The sequence below is a fragment of the Brienomyrus brachyistius genome, chromosome 19 (assembly GCF_023856365.1).
Source record: "Brienomyrus brachyistius isolate T26 chromosome 19, BBRACH_0.4, whole genome shotgun sequence".
Classification (NCBI taxonomy): domain Eukaryota; kingdom Metazoa; phylum Chordata; class Actinopteri; order Osteoglossiformes; family Mormyridae; genus Brienomyrus; species Brienomyrus brachyistius.
In genome coordinates this window covers 20845669-20860817 of record NC_064551.1, presented here as the reverse complement: position 1 = coordinate 20860817, position 15149 = coordinate 20845669, and the positions used below count along the sequence as shown (strand labels likewise).

The 15149-nt window shown below is 42.9% G+C and overlaps 1 protein-coding gene across 3 annotated transcripts; it reads right to left on the bottom strand.

Annotated features, from left to right (window-relative positions):
- Positions 1-4687: 4687 nt before the first annotated feature.
- On the bottom strand, positions 4688-13191 carry hmgn3 (high mobility group nucleosomal binding domain 3). 3 transcript variants are annotated; one of them, XM_048985906.1, is made up of 6 exons: positions 13032-13191; positions 8828-8878; positions 7617-7658; positions 7334-7384; positions 6786-6893; positions 4688-5443 (listed from the first exon to the last, which is right to left on the bottom strand). In XM_048985906.1, exons 1-6 carry the CDS (start codon positions 13044-13046, stop codon positions 5402-5404), a joined length of 309 nt encoding a protein of 102 aa, XP_048841863.1. In that variant the 5' UTR covers positions 13047-13191; the 3' UTR covers positions 4688-5401. The 3 variants fall into 3 exon arrangements, with proteins under 3 accessions (XP_048841863.1, XP_048841864.1, XP_048841865.1); XM_048985907.1 differs by having other exon boundaries at positions 7629-7658; positions 13032-13190; XM_048985908.1 differs by lacking the exon at positions 4688-5443 and adding an exon at positions 5463-6683 and having other exon boundaries at positions 7629-7658.
- Between the last annotated feature and the right edge of the window lie 1958 nt (positions 13192-15149).

Sequence of the window (15149 nt, the reverse complement as noted above, 5' to 3'; positions counted from 1 at the left end):
CGTAGGAATAGCACGTAGTGGGGGGGTTTTCACGCACGCACGGGGGACGTCGAGTATGGCTGAGAATGGTAGCATGGGGGGTGGAGGAAGTGCGTTGTAATGAAATGCTTGTTTGGGCGAAAGGAGCCAGATACACGGTGCCGCGCAGTTTACGAATCAGACACTGAAAAATTCCAGCCTATAAAGATGCCTCATCAAGACCCGGTCTTCCCGTGTACCGACTGCCGTTTGTTATCCAGGCAGCGTTCGTTAAACAAGCTGCCATGTTTTTTTCAGGAAGCTAAAACATCACTTAATATCGTGCAAATTCTTTTCAAAACGTCTCCTATAAACATAATGCGCCTAACTGTATGTGTATCAACTGTGGAGTAATTAACGCGGGGTGTTTTAATTAGTAGTTTAAATGGTCCGCTCAGTGGTGGTAATTTTTTTTGTTAAATCCTCCATTTCTTTCCGAAATGTAAGCTGGCAGTAAAATGGGGGGAGGGTTGTAAAGGCGGAATGTAATGAATTAAACCTCGTGAGTTACAGGAATCCAAGTCTAATGGCAAGATCAAAAGAAGGACAATACGATTAAATTTAATGCAAAAGCTACAACGAATTCTCAATCGGTAGTACCTCGGGGGTATAAAGTCTGCGATATAAAAATGCTATCGTTGCAAAAAAAAAAAAAAAAGACTTGGGGACAGCTTGGACGCATTGTTGGCCTGTGTCAATATTGCCTTTATTAATATTCATGTGGATTTTATTAAACCCATTTTGGCCTATATCGATTAAGCATAATCGCTCATTAAAGACGATATAGTATAAACAGTGCATTTCAAGTTATGCTATTTAGTTTGTACCCAATACAGGACTGATTTGTATTTTTCTGTACTGGATTATGGACGATATCTCGAAATATGTGACACTAAAGCATTTTAAGTGTGTTTGTACGTGTCTAAAACCATTTTATACTTATATTAGACACTTGTATTAAAGACCTGGTTAAGATACAAAATGAAACATCTGATTTACAGATTTATAAGGACTATTAGTCATACACCACAACTACAATGTTTTGGTTGCCTTTTTGTGACTAGTTTGCTGTAATACTGTATATCATACTACCTCCCAAAATGGCAAAATACATTTGTAGCACCAATGTAAATGTAAACTTTGTAGTTTATCATGTTGTGCTGTGGGGTATACCTGACTTGTTTCAGTAGATATCACACTACAGAGATGGATGAAACTATAAAATTGCAAAAAAAAAAAAACACTTAAAAAATCCTGTACTATACATGTGAACTGTCGATAAACTAAACTGATAATTTCAGCAAATGCATCAAATTCAGCTGGTGTAACATGTGACCATTTGTCTGTCTTTCAGTACTTCTAATTTATTCATTCTCTGTGACGTACTCTCCAGACGAAAGTCAGAAATACCTTATCTCCTGGAAAGTCCATTTACATTTAACCTACATAAGGTGAGTTGCAGGCAAGTGTGTGACCAGCAGCTCTGTATTTGTGCATTAAGACACTGGTAAGGTTCTTGCGGGGATAAGGTGGAACAGGACACTTGAGGTAGCATCATTCAGAATTATTGCTGCTATTGTGCATATATAATATTATATTTCCCATCAAAGGTTTGTGAACATGACAGAATTGGGAGATCTGTTTCACAGACCTGCTGGATGGACAGTTTGCGGCTAAGCTGCTTAAAATTGAAGAAAAAGGGGGAAGGTTATATACATCCATCCATCCATTTTCCAAACTGCTTATCCTACTGGGTCGCGGGGGGCCTGGAGCCTATCCCGGAAGCAATGGGCACGAGGCAGGGAACAACCCAGGATGGGGGGCCAGCTCATCGCAGGGCACAGTTTATATACAGTGCCTTGAAAAAGTATTCAGACCCCTTGGATTTTTTCACATTTCGTCACATTACAACCACAAACTTAAATGTATTTTATTGGGATTTTTTGTGATAGACCAACACAAAGTAGTGGCTAATTTTGAAGTGATAACGATACAGGGTTTTCAAAATGTTTCACAAACAAAAATCTGAAAAGTGTGGCGTGCATTTGTATTTAGCCCCCTGTACTCTGATACCCCTAAATAAAATATAGTGCAACCATTTACTTTCAGAAGTCACCTAATTAGTAAATAGAGTACAATTGGCATGGTAGTTAAAGAGGCATTGCTTTGAATTTGCACACAGTTGAAGTAAAAATATCACTTTCACCTCATCCTGGGTGTTTGACTTTTGTTCCTTGAAGTACAACAATAAACAAACAAATTAATTTTTATATAGTGCATTATCACAACATTACATCGTCTCAAAGCGCTTTACAGCATCCTCACCCAAAGCCCCCAGTGAGTAAGCCATAGGCGACAGCCTGAAGTAAAGCCTGGAGTTTCTATAACCAGTAGAGTTCATGATTAAAAGCATGACAGCTGGATTTATCCCCAGTGCTGTTGTTGTGACCTGTGCCTAGGTAAAATGATTTACAGATGATGTAGTTGTCCTAATTAACGTATAATTTAGGCTCCACATATTTTACATTTTTACATATGCTCAGGTAGGGAAGACCACATCTCAGATTTTTTCCATAATTCAGGGGAACGGCTTAGTGCCTGATTATAAACCTGAACTGCATTTTATTTATACGGGACTCATTCCTCACGTTTACGAAAATCAGTGGAAATCACAGATAGATTTAAATTCACATATTAACAAACGATCAACTGATTTAGCATTTGAACTACTGATTGTACAGAAGGTCATGCACATTTGAATAAATATTACATACAGAATTAAACATTACATATTTTAAACAGGATTTAAACGGTACATTTTGGTGTTTTCAGGAAATCACAACAAAAGTATTAGTTACTGTATCCAAAGAAGCGTGAGCTTTAGTGTAATGACATGTCATAATCACTTGGTGGCAGATTTGCTCTTCACCTTTGGGCTTGGGACGATTGACCTCACAACAGGCGCCTGCAAAAGTGACTGGTCCGTGGGCATATCTCAACTTGCATGCTTCCTTCAAGATTGGCTTAGACATGCCCATAGCACACTGGAAGCAGCAGAGAAGTATCTGGGGTCTATCCTTACTAGAACATGGGGTGTTCATGTGCATTTCAGTGAATTCCGTAGCTTATATTTTAAACAATTTGTCTATCTGTACACATGGTATTTATAGGAACAGCTTAGAATACAGACCCAATGTCCAGCAAAGATCACACTATAGCTCAGAGTTTAGCATCGTAGCTTAACATCTCACTTCAACAACCGCCTCCCAACTCCGTGCACGATTTCTACAGGATTACAGGAGGCTGTCTGTTTCTGTGGGTTTTCTCTCGAGAATATCTGAGATTTTTTTAAATCTGTTAATTATTAATCCGTGTTGGAGGTTAGAGAGCATGCGTGGCCCTTATTCTGCCCTAACGCTGGCCTTTCGTTTTCTGACATCAGCAGTTGTATTTAGCAAAAGCCCGTGCTGTATGCAGTGGCATACAATTGCTCTGAAAAGCCTTTGTGGGTAGTAAAAAAAAAAATCCTGGTCCACACTGAGTTTTCCAGCCAGTCGGGCGGACAAAGGCCATCGTGCGTCCACTAACTGGTGCCATGGGGGCCGTGCTCCCACAAGGAGGTTGTCTGACCCGCCGTGTGCGGAGCACGTGCACCTAGAGTGGGCGTGGGACAGTTGTTGAACTAGTTTCTATGTCGACAACCCACATTCAACCAGAGCTGCTGTTACAGTAAAACCACACATACATTCAAACTGCGCAAATGTAACCGAAGATCATTGTGCCAAGAATATGCACCAGAATAGCTAAATATGGGATTTATTTAGAGATGGTAATGAGTATAGTTGCAGTATGCACTATTTCTAGGTATGACCAAATCACTGCATTTAACATTCCTAAAATAACTAAGTGGAAAGACTCTAAATATCAGCTGGTAGGACTGACAATAAATGTATCTGTTAACTTGACTCATTGAGCAATTTCACCATGGACTTTTGAAGGGACAGAGAGCACTGTTCATATGTGATCAGCACCCTCCACACAGACACTGCAGTGGCCAACAGAAAGCAAATGTAACATTCTCATGCATGTGGACCCCAGTCTCCCACTTGGTTTCATTTCTTTTTCTGCACTGAATTTAAATTTGTTTTGAACCTTTTATTCACTGGGGCATCCAGTGTATCTGGACAGAGATACAGATCTGTGCTTTTTCATGCTTTGCAGCATCATGTTACAATGATCAGGTCAAAATGATTCTGGATTACTCTAATTTAATTATAAGTGTAATTTCATGACCTATGAATTAATGCTCAGTGTACCACATACAGCTGATACCCATTTTAATCTGTTATCCATGTCCACAACATAGGAGAAACCGGAAATGTACAGGCAGACACATCTCTGTGTGAAATCACCTGCGGACTTGTACATCTGTACAATAATATTAAACAGCTGTTTTAAGTCACATGACTGTTCTCCAGAAACTCTAACATGTGGACAAAGGCTGGTTTTCCTAAGACCGCCATTCGTGTGAAATCATGCTCCAGCGTTCCCCGCCCACGGATCCCCGTGGTGACGAGGGGGTTGTGTGGCGGGGGTCAATCGATTCCGCTCCGCCGACCTGACAGGCCTGCAAGGCGCAACACAAAAATCACAAGAATCCAGGCAGAGATTCACGCAGCACGCGACACTAGTTTCCTTTTTATTTTAAAACAGCTCCACAGAATAAATCCCAAAACAGGCGGCAAATGATCACGACTACCTGCGCTGCACAGAACCTTCTAGTAAAAGCACCACTCATTATTGCTGAGATTGAAATATCCGTCATAATAAGAAAAAGGGAGTGAAACAGGCGTCCTGCCAAAGCTCTACGTGGGACAGCCGACTGAAACTAAGGCGGCAGCGGAGTATCAACGGAAATCCCAGTCGGGTGTATAAAAATGGGTGTGGGCTTCGGGGTGAGCTTAGACAGCCCGGGAGATGCCGTGCCGTCATGCGTCCTCGGATATTAGAAGGCAGCAGTTAGGCTGACGATGGGAAGAGCAGCTGCTGTTAGGGACCCCACCCCCCTCCAAGGCTCCTGGTCATGCTAACCTAGGGCTAGTTCCTATGTGCTCTGCTGTGTTCTCTCCCTCCCCAAGTTAATTATTATTTTTATTTTTCTGGAGTGGGGTTGAGTGGAAACTATGGCCAGGCGACCAGATTCACTACTTCGGGGGGGGGGGCGTGGTTCAACAAAAAGATAAACAGAGTGTACAGGTTACTCTCACTACCACAGGTCTAAAAAAATTAGCATTTACAAAAAACTCGATAAAAAATATCCTTCTTCCCCATTGTACAAGAGGTGCATAAAATCAACTAAAAGTTCATGTAAGATGCTTTTCGCTCATTCCTTCCCCTCTGTGGTCGGTTCGGCAGCCTCAGTTTCCTGCAGAAGACAGTGGAGAAATGGGAGGGGGGGTCAGGGTGTTATACAAAAAGACAAGACTTGGAGGTAACCGCATTTTCGCCATGTGCTCCCAGCGCTGCTCTGCATGTCAGGAATATCTGCTGCCACTACCACAATGCCGAAGCAGGTCTCCCTATAATTCAATTCTGATTCTCTAAGGCAGTGCTTTCCAATCCGGTCCCCGGGGACCCACAGTCAGTCTGTGTTTTTGCTCCCGTCCAGGGAACAAAAATGTAGATTATCTAATAGGGGGCTTGGAGGGAGCAAAACATGGACCGGATGTGGGTCCCTGAGGACCAGGTTGGGAAACACTACTCTAAGGCAGTGTTGCCCAATCCGGTCTTCGGGGAAACCAAGACGGGCCACGTTTTTGCTCCCTCCTAGCTCCCATTAAGCAGAAACATGGATTGTCTGGGGCTCTGCAAGGACCAGGCTGCGAACATGTGACTTACACAGAAGATGCATCATATCCCATAACAGACAACCAGCTATACAGAGGTTGTCATTAGTTTGAAGGACTTCCTCCTGCCATTTTAGCCACGAGACCATCTCCAGTGTTTCTTCTTAAATCCTGAGGCATATGTATGTTCACCCCCAAAGTATTAGCAAACTAATCAAACACAATCATGCACTGGCCAATCGAGAACAGAATGTGTGAGCTGTTATAAACATCCAAAAATACTACAGGAATGTTTGGTGCCTTTTATACGGCGGTAAAACACAGAGCGATGAAACAAATTAAACTAAGCGTCATAACTGACCACGTGCAAGTATGTCCATTTTCCCTAACCTGACCGGCTGACGAACCATGTCATCGTTTGTTAGACTCATGTCATGCAGAGCAGGTTGGTGTTTCAGTGGAGACATTTCAAAGCCTGTAACCCTCTGGAGACTGCTCCCAGTAATCCCAGAGCTTATCCCCAGTGAAACCACAGCACTCGCAAACCCCTCCCCCCCAATGACATGCAAACAAAATGCATCTACATAATAATGACTAAACAAAGCTTACCTGGAAACTACTCAGCAGGGCGACAGGAACACACACACAGACACACACACACTCACTCACAGTTTCAAAGCCTCAAAGCACAGCACACTGGGAACTCTGTGAGGCCCTACCCTTCACTCTCACTGTCTCACTCTGCCCTCTGACCCACAGCGAGGCGGGGCACGCACTCCGAGAGGCGCACACGCTAACAGAGGAGCGAGAGACGCAGATCTGTGATGTCACGGGCCGGAAGAAGGGATGGCAGGTCAAAGGCGGCTGTGAGCATGCGGGACCAGAGCCATGGCAGAGGTGCCGGGATTTGGGTGGAGGTACCTCGTCGGTTTTAGCCTCCCCATTCTCTGCTGGCACGTCCTCTGGCTTCACCTCCTTCTTCCCCTTCCCTCCTTTCTTGCCCTTCACAGCCTTGTCGTCTGCTGGTTTCTGCAAAAAATAAAAATAAAAAAGCATCACACACGTGCACCCCCCTGGTATTACACAGTTTCGCCATTAAGTGACCGCTGCCAGATGACCATCCTGGAAGGGTCTAGAGCTCAAACACATTTGACCACAAAGCACCATCTTCCCCCAAATGAAACGTAAGGTGCTGTCCAACCGGTGACTGAACTCGGTTCGTCAGCTCCCAAGAGTCACCCGCTAGCTGCAAATATATGCTGACTGACTGGAAGTGTGGCGCTTTTCTTTAAAGTTTGATATCTAACCGTGTCATGTCCCATAATATAAGACAGACTTTATTCATCCTAAAAGGAAATTCCTTAGCATATGCTGTCAGCGTGTCAAAATGAGCAGCCTCTTGGCATGAGACATTTACTGAGTTGTCCTAGGTGCGCCCAGCTGGCCCCAGCGGGTGAACATAAGGATACCTTAGCGGCTGGCTTCTTGGTCTTTGCCTCAGGTTTGGGTGGAGCCGGTTTCTGCAGGGAAAAGCACAAATTCTTCATTCGTCCCTGATACAATCCATATTTCTACCCAGAAAATATTCAATGGCTGAAAAAACAAAGCAGTATCATCACCGAGGCTAATGCAGTTTTCCTTAGAGCCACTGCTTCTTGTCACAACGATGGTGACTTTGTAGACAAAACACTAATTTTTCCCGCATGAAAATGATGAACATATTATAAATCAGTGACATTAAAACTGATGTACCTCTAGACGTACCTCAGACAGCCTCTGAGATCTTCTCGTGGGCTGATTGGGGAGAGAGCAGCCAGTTAGTCTCGGAAAAGCTCACAGATGTTGTTCAGGTGCGTAAGAGTCAATAAAAGCGCGTGGCGTGCCGAGGAAGAGCATGCAGTGTGACTCCTATCCCTAGCGGTCTGTGGGGCACTGCTCTGTACCTCATGTCAGCGGGTCCAGGAACCACTCGACTCAAAACTCAGGAGCCCGAGGACATAGGAGGATAATCAGAACAGAAACCCCCCGTCTCCCTCCAAAGTTGGATGTCAGAGGTGAGTGTTACAGACGCAAGGTTGAAAATGGCACTGCAGAATGACACTGTTGCATAGGTGAGGGTTTGGAGGGGGTGGGGCTGAGCCTAGCTGAGTGATATCCCACAATGCACCAGGCTGGACAAAGTGGGCGTATGTGACATGCTGCAGTAACACATGGTATCAGACTGGTTTATTACTGAGTTTGATAACAGCCCAGCTCAACACTTCTGTTCCCTAAATATACAGAACAAAACATACAGCGCTATACGTTTGGAACTTGATTACTTGACCAATTACTTTAGGTATGCCACATGATTAGATAAAATGCTATTTAAAATAAAATAAAAAAACAAAATAAAATAAACGTTAGACTTCAACTTAAGGTCTGTCATAACAGAAGTTGGATGGTTACACCACAGCATTAAACAGCAGAAGTGCTACTAGTGTCTAGTGTTGACATTGTTCAATTCTGCATCACCTCATGTTACTCTCACCGCCGACTCTAACTTCTGAACTGTGTAGCAGCCTCATGTTCTGTAAGATATCATGTATTGATAACAAAAAGCTGCCCTTCCCCAGAGAACAGGCATGACTGTGCACTGGCAACAGGTAGCTAGTGCACAAGGATGCTGACCTGTCACCAGCATGCTGACAGATCAGTTACCACAAGGAGATTCAATAGCAGCAGCCAAGAGTAAAGATACTTAATCTGAACAGCTCTCAGAAAACATCCGTTGGCATGAATTTGAAAAAAATCATTACGAGTCTCTTGGCTTAAAACTGTCAGCTAGGAAATTAAATTCGGGGGAAAATAGCTCTTGAACAAAATTGATAATAAAAAGCTACTCATGACAGGATGCAATTGATAAGACACTTATATTTGGTTAAAAATGAAATGGTAACGCGGCAGAGATGTGAATCTCTTACCTCCTGCTTGATCACTTTAGTAGGATCTTTGCCTTCAGCACCCTCTGGAGACTGTGATGAAGAAGCAAAGGTAATGTTAGAGTGCTGTAACTTCACTGTCCACAGAGGCCGTTGTCATTTCTGAATGATTGATTTCTGGTTTACTAACAGTCAACTGGTGCAGAGTTACAGTAACCAGTGGCCTGGAGCAGGCCAAAGGGTTTCTATTCACAGTTAACAGTTAGACAATGCCTATGCACTCACCGAGGCTGCGTTTGTGCCCCGGGCTGGACTGGCACCGCCAGGTAAATAACCGGGGGGGGGCAAGGGGTGTGCTTGCAAAATTTTAAATGAAGACTCGCTGCAGGAGCGCTTGCAGGAAGAGGTGCAAGCAGCAGAACAGGAAATGAGTAGCCTAGAATACAGCCGTGCGCTGGTGCTTATCGGGTCAGGTGCGGAGACATAACACACTACAGACCCAGACTTCGCTTTCCCACAAAAGCAACCACAAGGGGGAGGGGTGTAATAGATGGTTTTATCAGTTGTAAATATGTGATATTAGTATTAGCAATAGTATGGAGGGTCATAGTGTTAACAACAAATGAAGGAAAAGGTACCAGTCATAAAGAACTAATAAATTACCCAAAAATAATCCAATGTTCTTATTCTTGATGATGACAACAAAAATGAGGATTATTCCGATTCTCATTACAGCCCTTTCAACATGCTTTCCCACTGACGTTCATAAAGATTACTTCCGTACAACACAGAACTGTCCATCTATTGTCACCTGCCGGATCACTGAGAACCTCTCTCTGCAAACAGGTGCCCATCTTAATCCACAGGTCTCCACTCCTGGGCCTTGACTTTTGGTGGAACCTTCACTAACACCCCCCCCCCCCCCCCATGCCCACTAACGCACCTCGAGTCGTCTACACTCAGGCCCTTTGCACCGGGGATCCCCTCCACACCTACAGTTAACGACCTGCTGCATGAAGCTCTAAAGTACTTTCGATTTGCCCGCTTGCAAAAAGTCGGCAAATCGGTTGCACTCACCTTCAGTTTATCCGATTAGTCACGGTGTGCAGCAGAAGCTCACTGCTTCCTGTTTCTTTTCCATTACGCACTTTTGGACCTGCATCTCTTGATGCTTTAGCAATAATATCAAAACTGATTCCTGTCAGTCCATCTATGTGGCGCACTTTTAATGCTATAACCACAACTTTGCACAGACAACTCTCGTGTTTTTTTTTTGACAATGATGATAAATTGTGCTGTGCATGTCCTTATCTCCACTGATGCAGGTTGCATTTCAACTTCTTGACCCATCACCAGGTCACCATCATTTGTCCTGGAAAAAAAAGCTCAAAAATCCCATTCCTAAGGAAAGGCACAGCAGAAGGGAGACCCTGACCACCCCCCTTGTCATGTCTACACTGTTTTGTTTTCTCCAGAATCCTCCACGAGGTAAAGTACACCCCAAACTGAGTGGCCCCATTGTCTCCCAGATCGAATAGCCCACACGCTCCCATTTTGGAAGGTAAGGGAGCCAATTTCATTACGCACAACAAAATACTCTAATGCTTCTGTTGCAGAAAGAGCATGGATTTAAAAAAAAAAAAAAAGTAGAAAAAAAGAAAAAGTGATTTTAAAATGAAATATTGATCGTTTTGCTGTGGGACATCAGTGGTGGCAGAGCGATGGGCTTGGTGTCCTCCTTACCCCAGGGGCAGAGCTGTGGGGCTTGTTGTGTGTGAAGCAGATCTACCTGTACCAACAGGTCAGGCAGCAGCACGGCAAACATGAGAGACCTGAGAAACGCCTGCTCACTGAAGGCTTTTATTTCTGCTTCACAGAGGTCTTGGCAAAGCATTTCTTGCTATGCTGCCATGTACACAACCTATTTCCTGCATTGCAGCGAACTTCCCATGTCTCCGGACCTATGGAAATTTTTTTGAACACCCTTCCTGTAACCAAATCAGCTATAAAGCCTAACTATAAAAATGTGTTTATAGTTTTTAGAATTAAAGATACATAATTTCCTGCTAATTATTCGCTTAAGAAATGGTTAATAAATCAGCTAACATGAGGGTGAGGGGTTCAACTTAAGATAAGAAAATGTACAGTCCCAAAACCCCGCTTAATTGAAACTCTTCACCAAATACATGCTTTACCAGCTAACTGCCATCTGGAAAGAGGGTGTAAATCTGTACAGCAACACCGGGTGTGAATCCAACAGAGTATAGGCCAGTTTCCCTTGTGATAACAAAAAAAAAAAAAGTCAAACCTAGTGTCTTCCTGGCTGAATATGATGAATGATACAGTTCCATATCTGTTGTCCCTGCTATATTGTTCTTTACATAATGCAATGCATAAAAATTTGAATGTTACATACAGCATACCTGGCAGTACACGTGATTATACATAAAGGTCCACAACGCAGACAATTGCAAAAACCATCCAGATCCTTTTTACAAGACTAACATTTGTGCAACACTACAAAATGAACAATACACATTTTAAACTTAATTTTTTATTAGAAACGGAAGGATTATGTTAGCTAACATTTGTCGCAACTCTACAAGGACAAAAAAAATTAAATGTTCATTGGATGATTATATAAACCCTAAAAACAAATGATGGAAAAAAAAACTTTTTACAGCAACTATAAATAATTATCTTTTTGCTTCAAGTTTGTCGGTATGGTGTAATTTTATGCTCTGGGTAACTTTTTCCTCCTCCTATTCTTAACATACAAAACAGGCTTGTATGTACGTATGCATGCATGTTATATGAACAAACATGCCCAAGATTAATTAAAGTATTTTTTAACGATTTTGCAACTTGGACAAACCAGTTTGTTGTAACAAAGCGGAACACCTTGTTTCTGTCATCTTAACACGCGAGAAATTTAAACAGAAAACGTGTAAGCGTATACACTGTGTGGCAAACTGCTTCATACGCCGTGACCTGAAGCGAAGTTGTCCGGCCATCACAGCATGTGGCGCTGCCGATCGACTAGCCTGGGCACCCCGGAGCCTTTGTCACAACTGTGCCCATATCTTAGACGCATAAGAATCCAACATATAGATAGGTATATAAATACGTTCCTAACTAATATTTTCTGTAGCTATGCCCAATTTCCGCCTGGTACACTTTTTTTATCCGCGTTTTTATTTCGGGACACGCACACAGATGTAGAATGTCGCATGCAAACAGCATGTACCCGAGGTACACTTGAGTAAAAGATGGCTACACTGTATCCACAATCATTTCAATCTTCCCCCACCTCACTTCCCCGCCTTTACTCTCCCTCCCCCCCCGTCCCCCCCCTCGAGAATTCAGCGTAACGTTACACTCCTCTCCAGGACAGAAAAAAATCAAAATGATTTTCTGTATAACATTTTTAATAAAAGTGTGCATAGAAAACGCGTTCTTGTCGTCGAATCGACCCCACGTTATGTATATTCATATATGTAATGCAGAAGAGGCGCCTTGGTCCAGACCGCCTTCGTCGCTTCGCTCTCCGTGGCAGTTGCCTAATCCCAGTCCCCCTCCCTCCCTACATGCCTCGTCCACGGGTTGAACCATTGGGTTTGTACCGCTGACTGACACGCTCCTTAGTTACATACGGGTCTGTAACATGAGGGGAGGAGGAGGAGGAGGAGGGGGTTGGAGGAGGAGGAAGAGGGGAGGGTGTCGCTTCAAATATGGCTTTAAAAAAAAGCAGATCCTCCATCGACCCAGGAGCGGAAAAAGGTCGACAAAGTACGAGCGAAAGGCACCGCGGATGCATAACCGGGGGAGGGAAGGATATACAGGAGCAGCTACGCAGCACAAACGGCGAACGCCGGTGCGCATCTCAGCTCGGTGACTTTGAAGAGCGCAAGTGCGCACGCAAGAGCGGCGGCGGCTGGCTGGGCGAAGGCATTGGCTGATAGAAAGGCTGTCCGCTCCACCATCAATAATGGAGGGAAAGGCAAGTGCCCGCGACTGAGAAAAACCATACGAAATAATATCAGATGTCTGCAAAAAAAAAGGGAAAAAAACTGCGGGAAATGTTCATCTCTCGAGGGAAAAAAACGACGCATGAGAATTGGAAAACTTACCTTGTCACCTGCTAGGAGCTTTGACATTATATTTCTGAATAAAGAGTACCGCTATTTTCGCCAAATGAAACTAAAGTGCCTTCGTTCGTAATTGTTAAAATAAAATCTGAGCTCACCTTTCTTTTCGGCATTTTCTTCGGTTTTCCTCTTGTACGTATCTATAGTTCTGTATTAACTGGTTGTCCAAGACGCGAGTTTGTAACTAACACGAAATACAGGATCAATATCTAAACACCTCCAATAATAACATGTTAATAATATGCAGACCTCAAACTCTGCCTCCCCGCCGATCATTGGACAATTCGGTGATTTATGGTTTTCTTCTCTATATACCGATTGGTGTATCTTACAGTATGTAAATTAAAGGAGGACGAGCATTGGTTAACATTTTAGAAACAGACTTCAAAAGATTTTTTCATTGGTTGCGCGCTTTTTGTCCGCAAACTGTGAGGCTTTCCATTGGCTTTACATTTAGGTGAGATGGATGGATTGAAATAACGCCTGGCGATCCGACTATGACAGCAGTCACACGGAATCGTGGGTAACGTAGGCCGTCAGGTAGTACTGAGTGTCAACGTCGCCGATTCGTAGCTGTCCCTGCAAAACCGGTAAACGGAAATTTAAAATTTACCTGAAATGTCGATGATTTTCTTGAAGTTGTAGAATGAGCTACATGTATTTAATTTTGTGTGCGCTTTAAATTTTCCATCGCTACTTTTCATTTTAATGCGATTATTGTATTTTAAGTACAAAGTCGGTGGTATGACAATAAACAAAACACATGTAATGAGTTATGTACACAATATTGTTTCTGTTAAGGTGGATAAACCAAATCATTTTAATTTAGTCGTGATTTATTTGTAGCCTCATTTCATTTTAAATGACCACAGACTTAACCCTGGTGCTCCACTCCAGGAGAAAATGTTTCAGGTGTGAAGTGGAAATATCCTTCTCAGATAGGCATTTACTGTTAAAAAAAGGGGGGTGGCAGATTGTAATTATATTATCTTTGTAAAGCACAACATTATTCAAACCTGTTAAAGATCCAAAATCTACCTTCACCCTGTGATTATATGCTGCAACCTTTTGCTGTTTTTTTTAACCACTAGACCTACAAATCCTCCCAGCTCATTGTTGAATGAGGCATTTATAACTGCAAAATTCTAACATTTTCTTACTTTTTAATTTCCTGCATTTATCATTTTAAATGTGACTTGCCACTACATGTCTTCTGCTAATTGTTTTATTCCAGATTAATTTGGTTCATAATTATGGAAAACTGTAGCATCCAGAAATCTACTGTATTCCACAATAGTGGTCACATGGTACCTGAACATTTTAACAGTCTAACAATAAATCTGGACCCCTGTACATCAATGGCCCAGGGACCCACAGCAAACTCATAACCTTACCTATCCACAGTTTTCTGATGGTTAAACTAGTTCACCGGGTCAGCAAAAACAAAATATAACAATTTGTCTTCTTCCCACAAAACCATGAGCTTCTAGAGTCACCACTGTTAGAGGCCCATTCAGCATACTTTGCCCTCATCTTTTCATCAGCTCTTCTGTAGCAGAGAACACAGTGGCATCCAGTAACTGTCCATCATTACATAATCTACAAAGAACACAAAGCCATCAAGCTACTGGAACAAACATAACAAAAATTCTGCTGTCACAAGAACAAAATTGAAATGTAGCGTAAAAACAGTTTAAAACGTCATTGAACGGCCTACCCATGTAGATTGATACTGTCCAGGGAAAGTGTTTTATTGCATATACCTCATATAATAAACTCAGTCACCTGTAACGCCAGACAAAAGGGAAATAATCACTTCTGATTTATGTTCGGGAGGCCTTAATGCAAATGTTATTCAAGATTCAGTGACAGACTAAGGCAGATTTTCCTGGTTGGTTTTTCAGCCAGTTCAGCCCAGTAGTTGCATGTGCAAGTGAACAAACTCACGTATGTGTGCAAACAAATGGGCAAGATTTCAGAATAGACAAAATAACTTGTTACCATGGTGCTAAGTCTACCTCTATCAGAGATTAATTGGTTTGAGTAAGGGGGGTGGTGTGGCTCAGTGGGATGGAAGGTTGCTGGTTCAAATCCCAGGGTCATCAGAGTGATTTCACCATTGGACCCCTGAGCAAGGTCCTTAATCTTCAATTGCTCCAGTCACTGTCTAACCCTGCCATTACAATTGTACGTCACTTTTGATAAAAGCGTCTGCT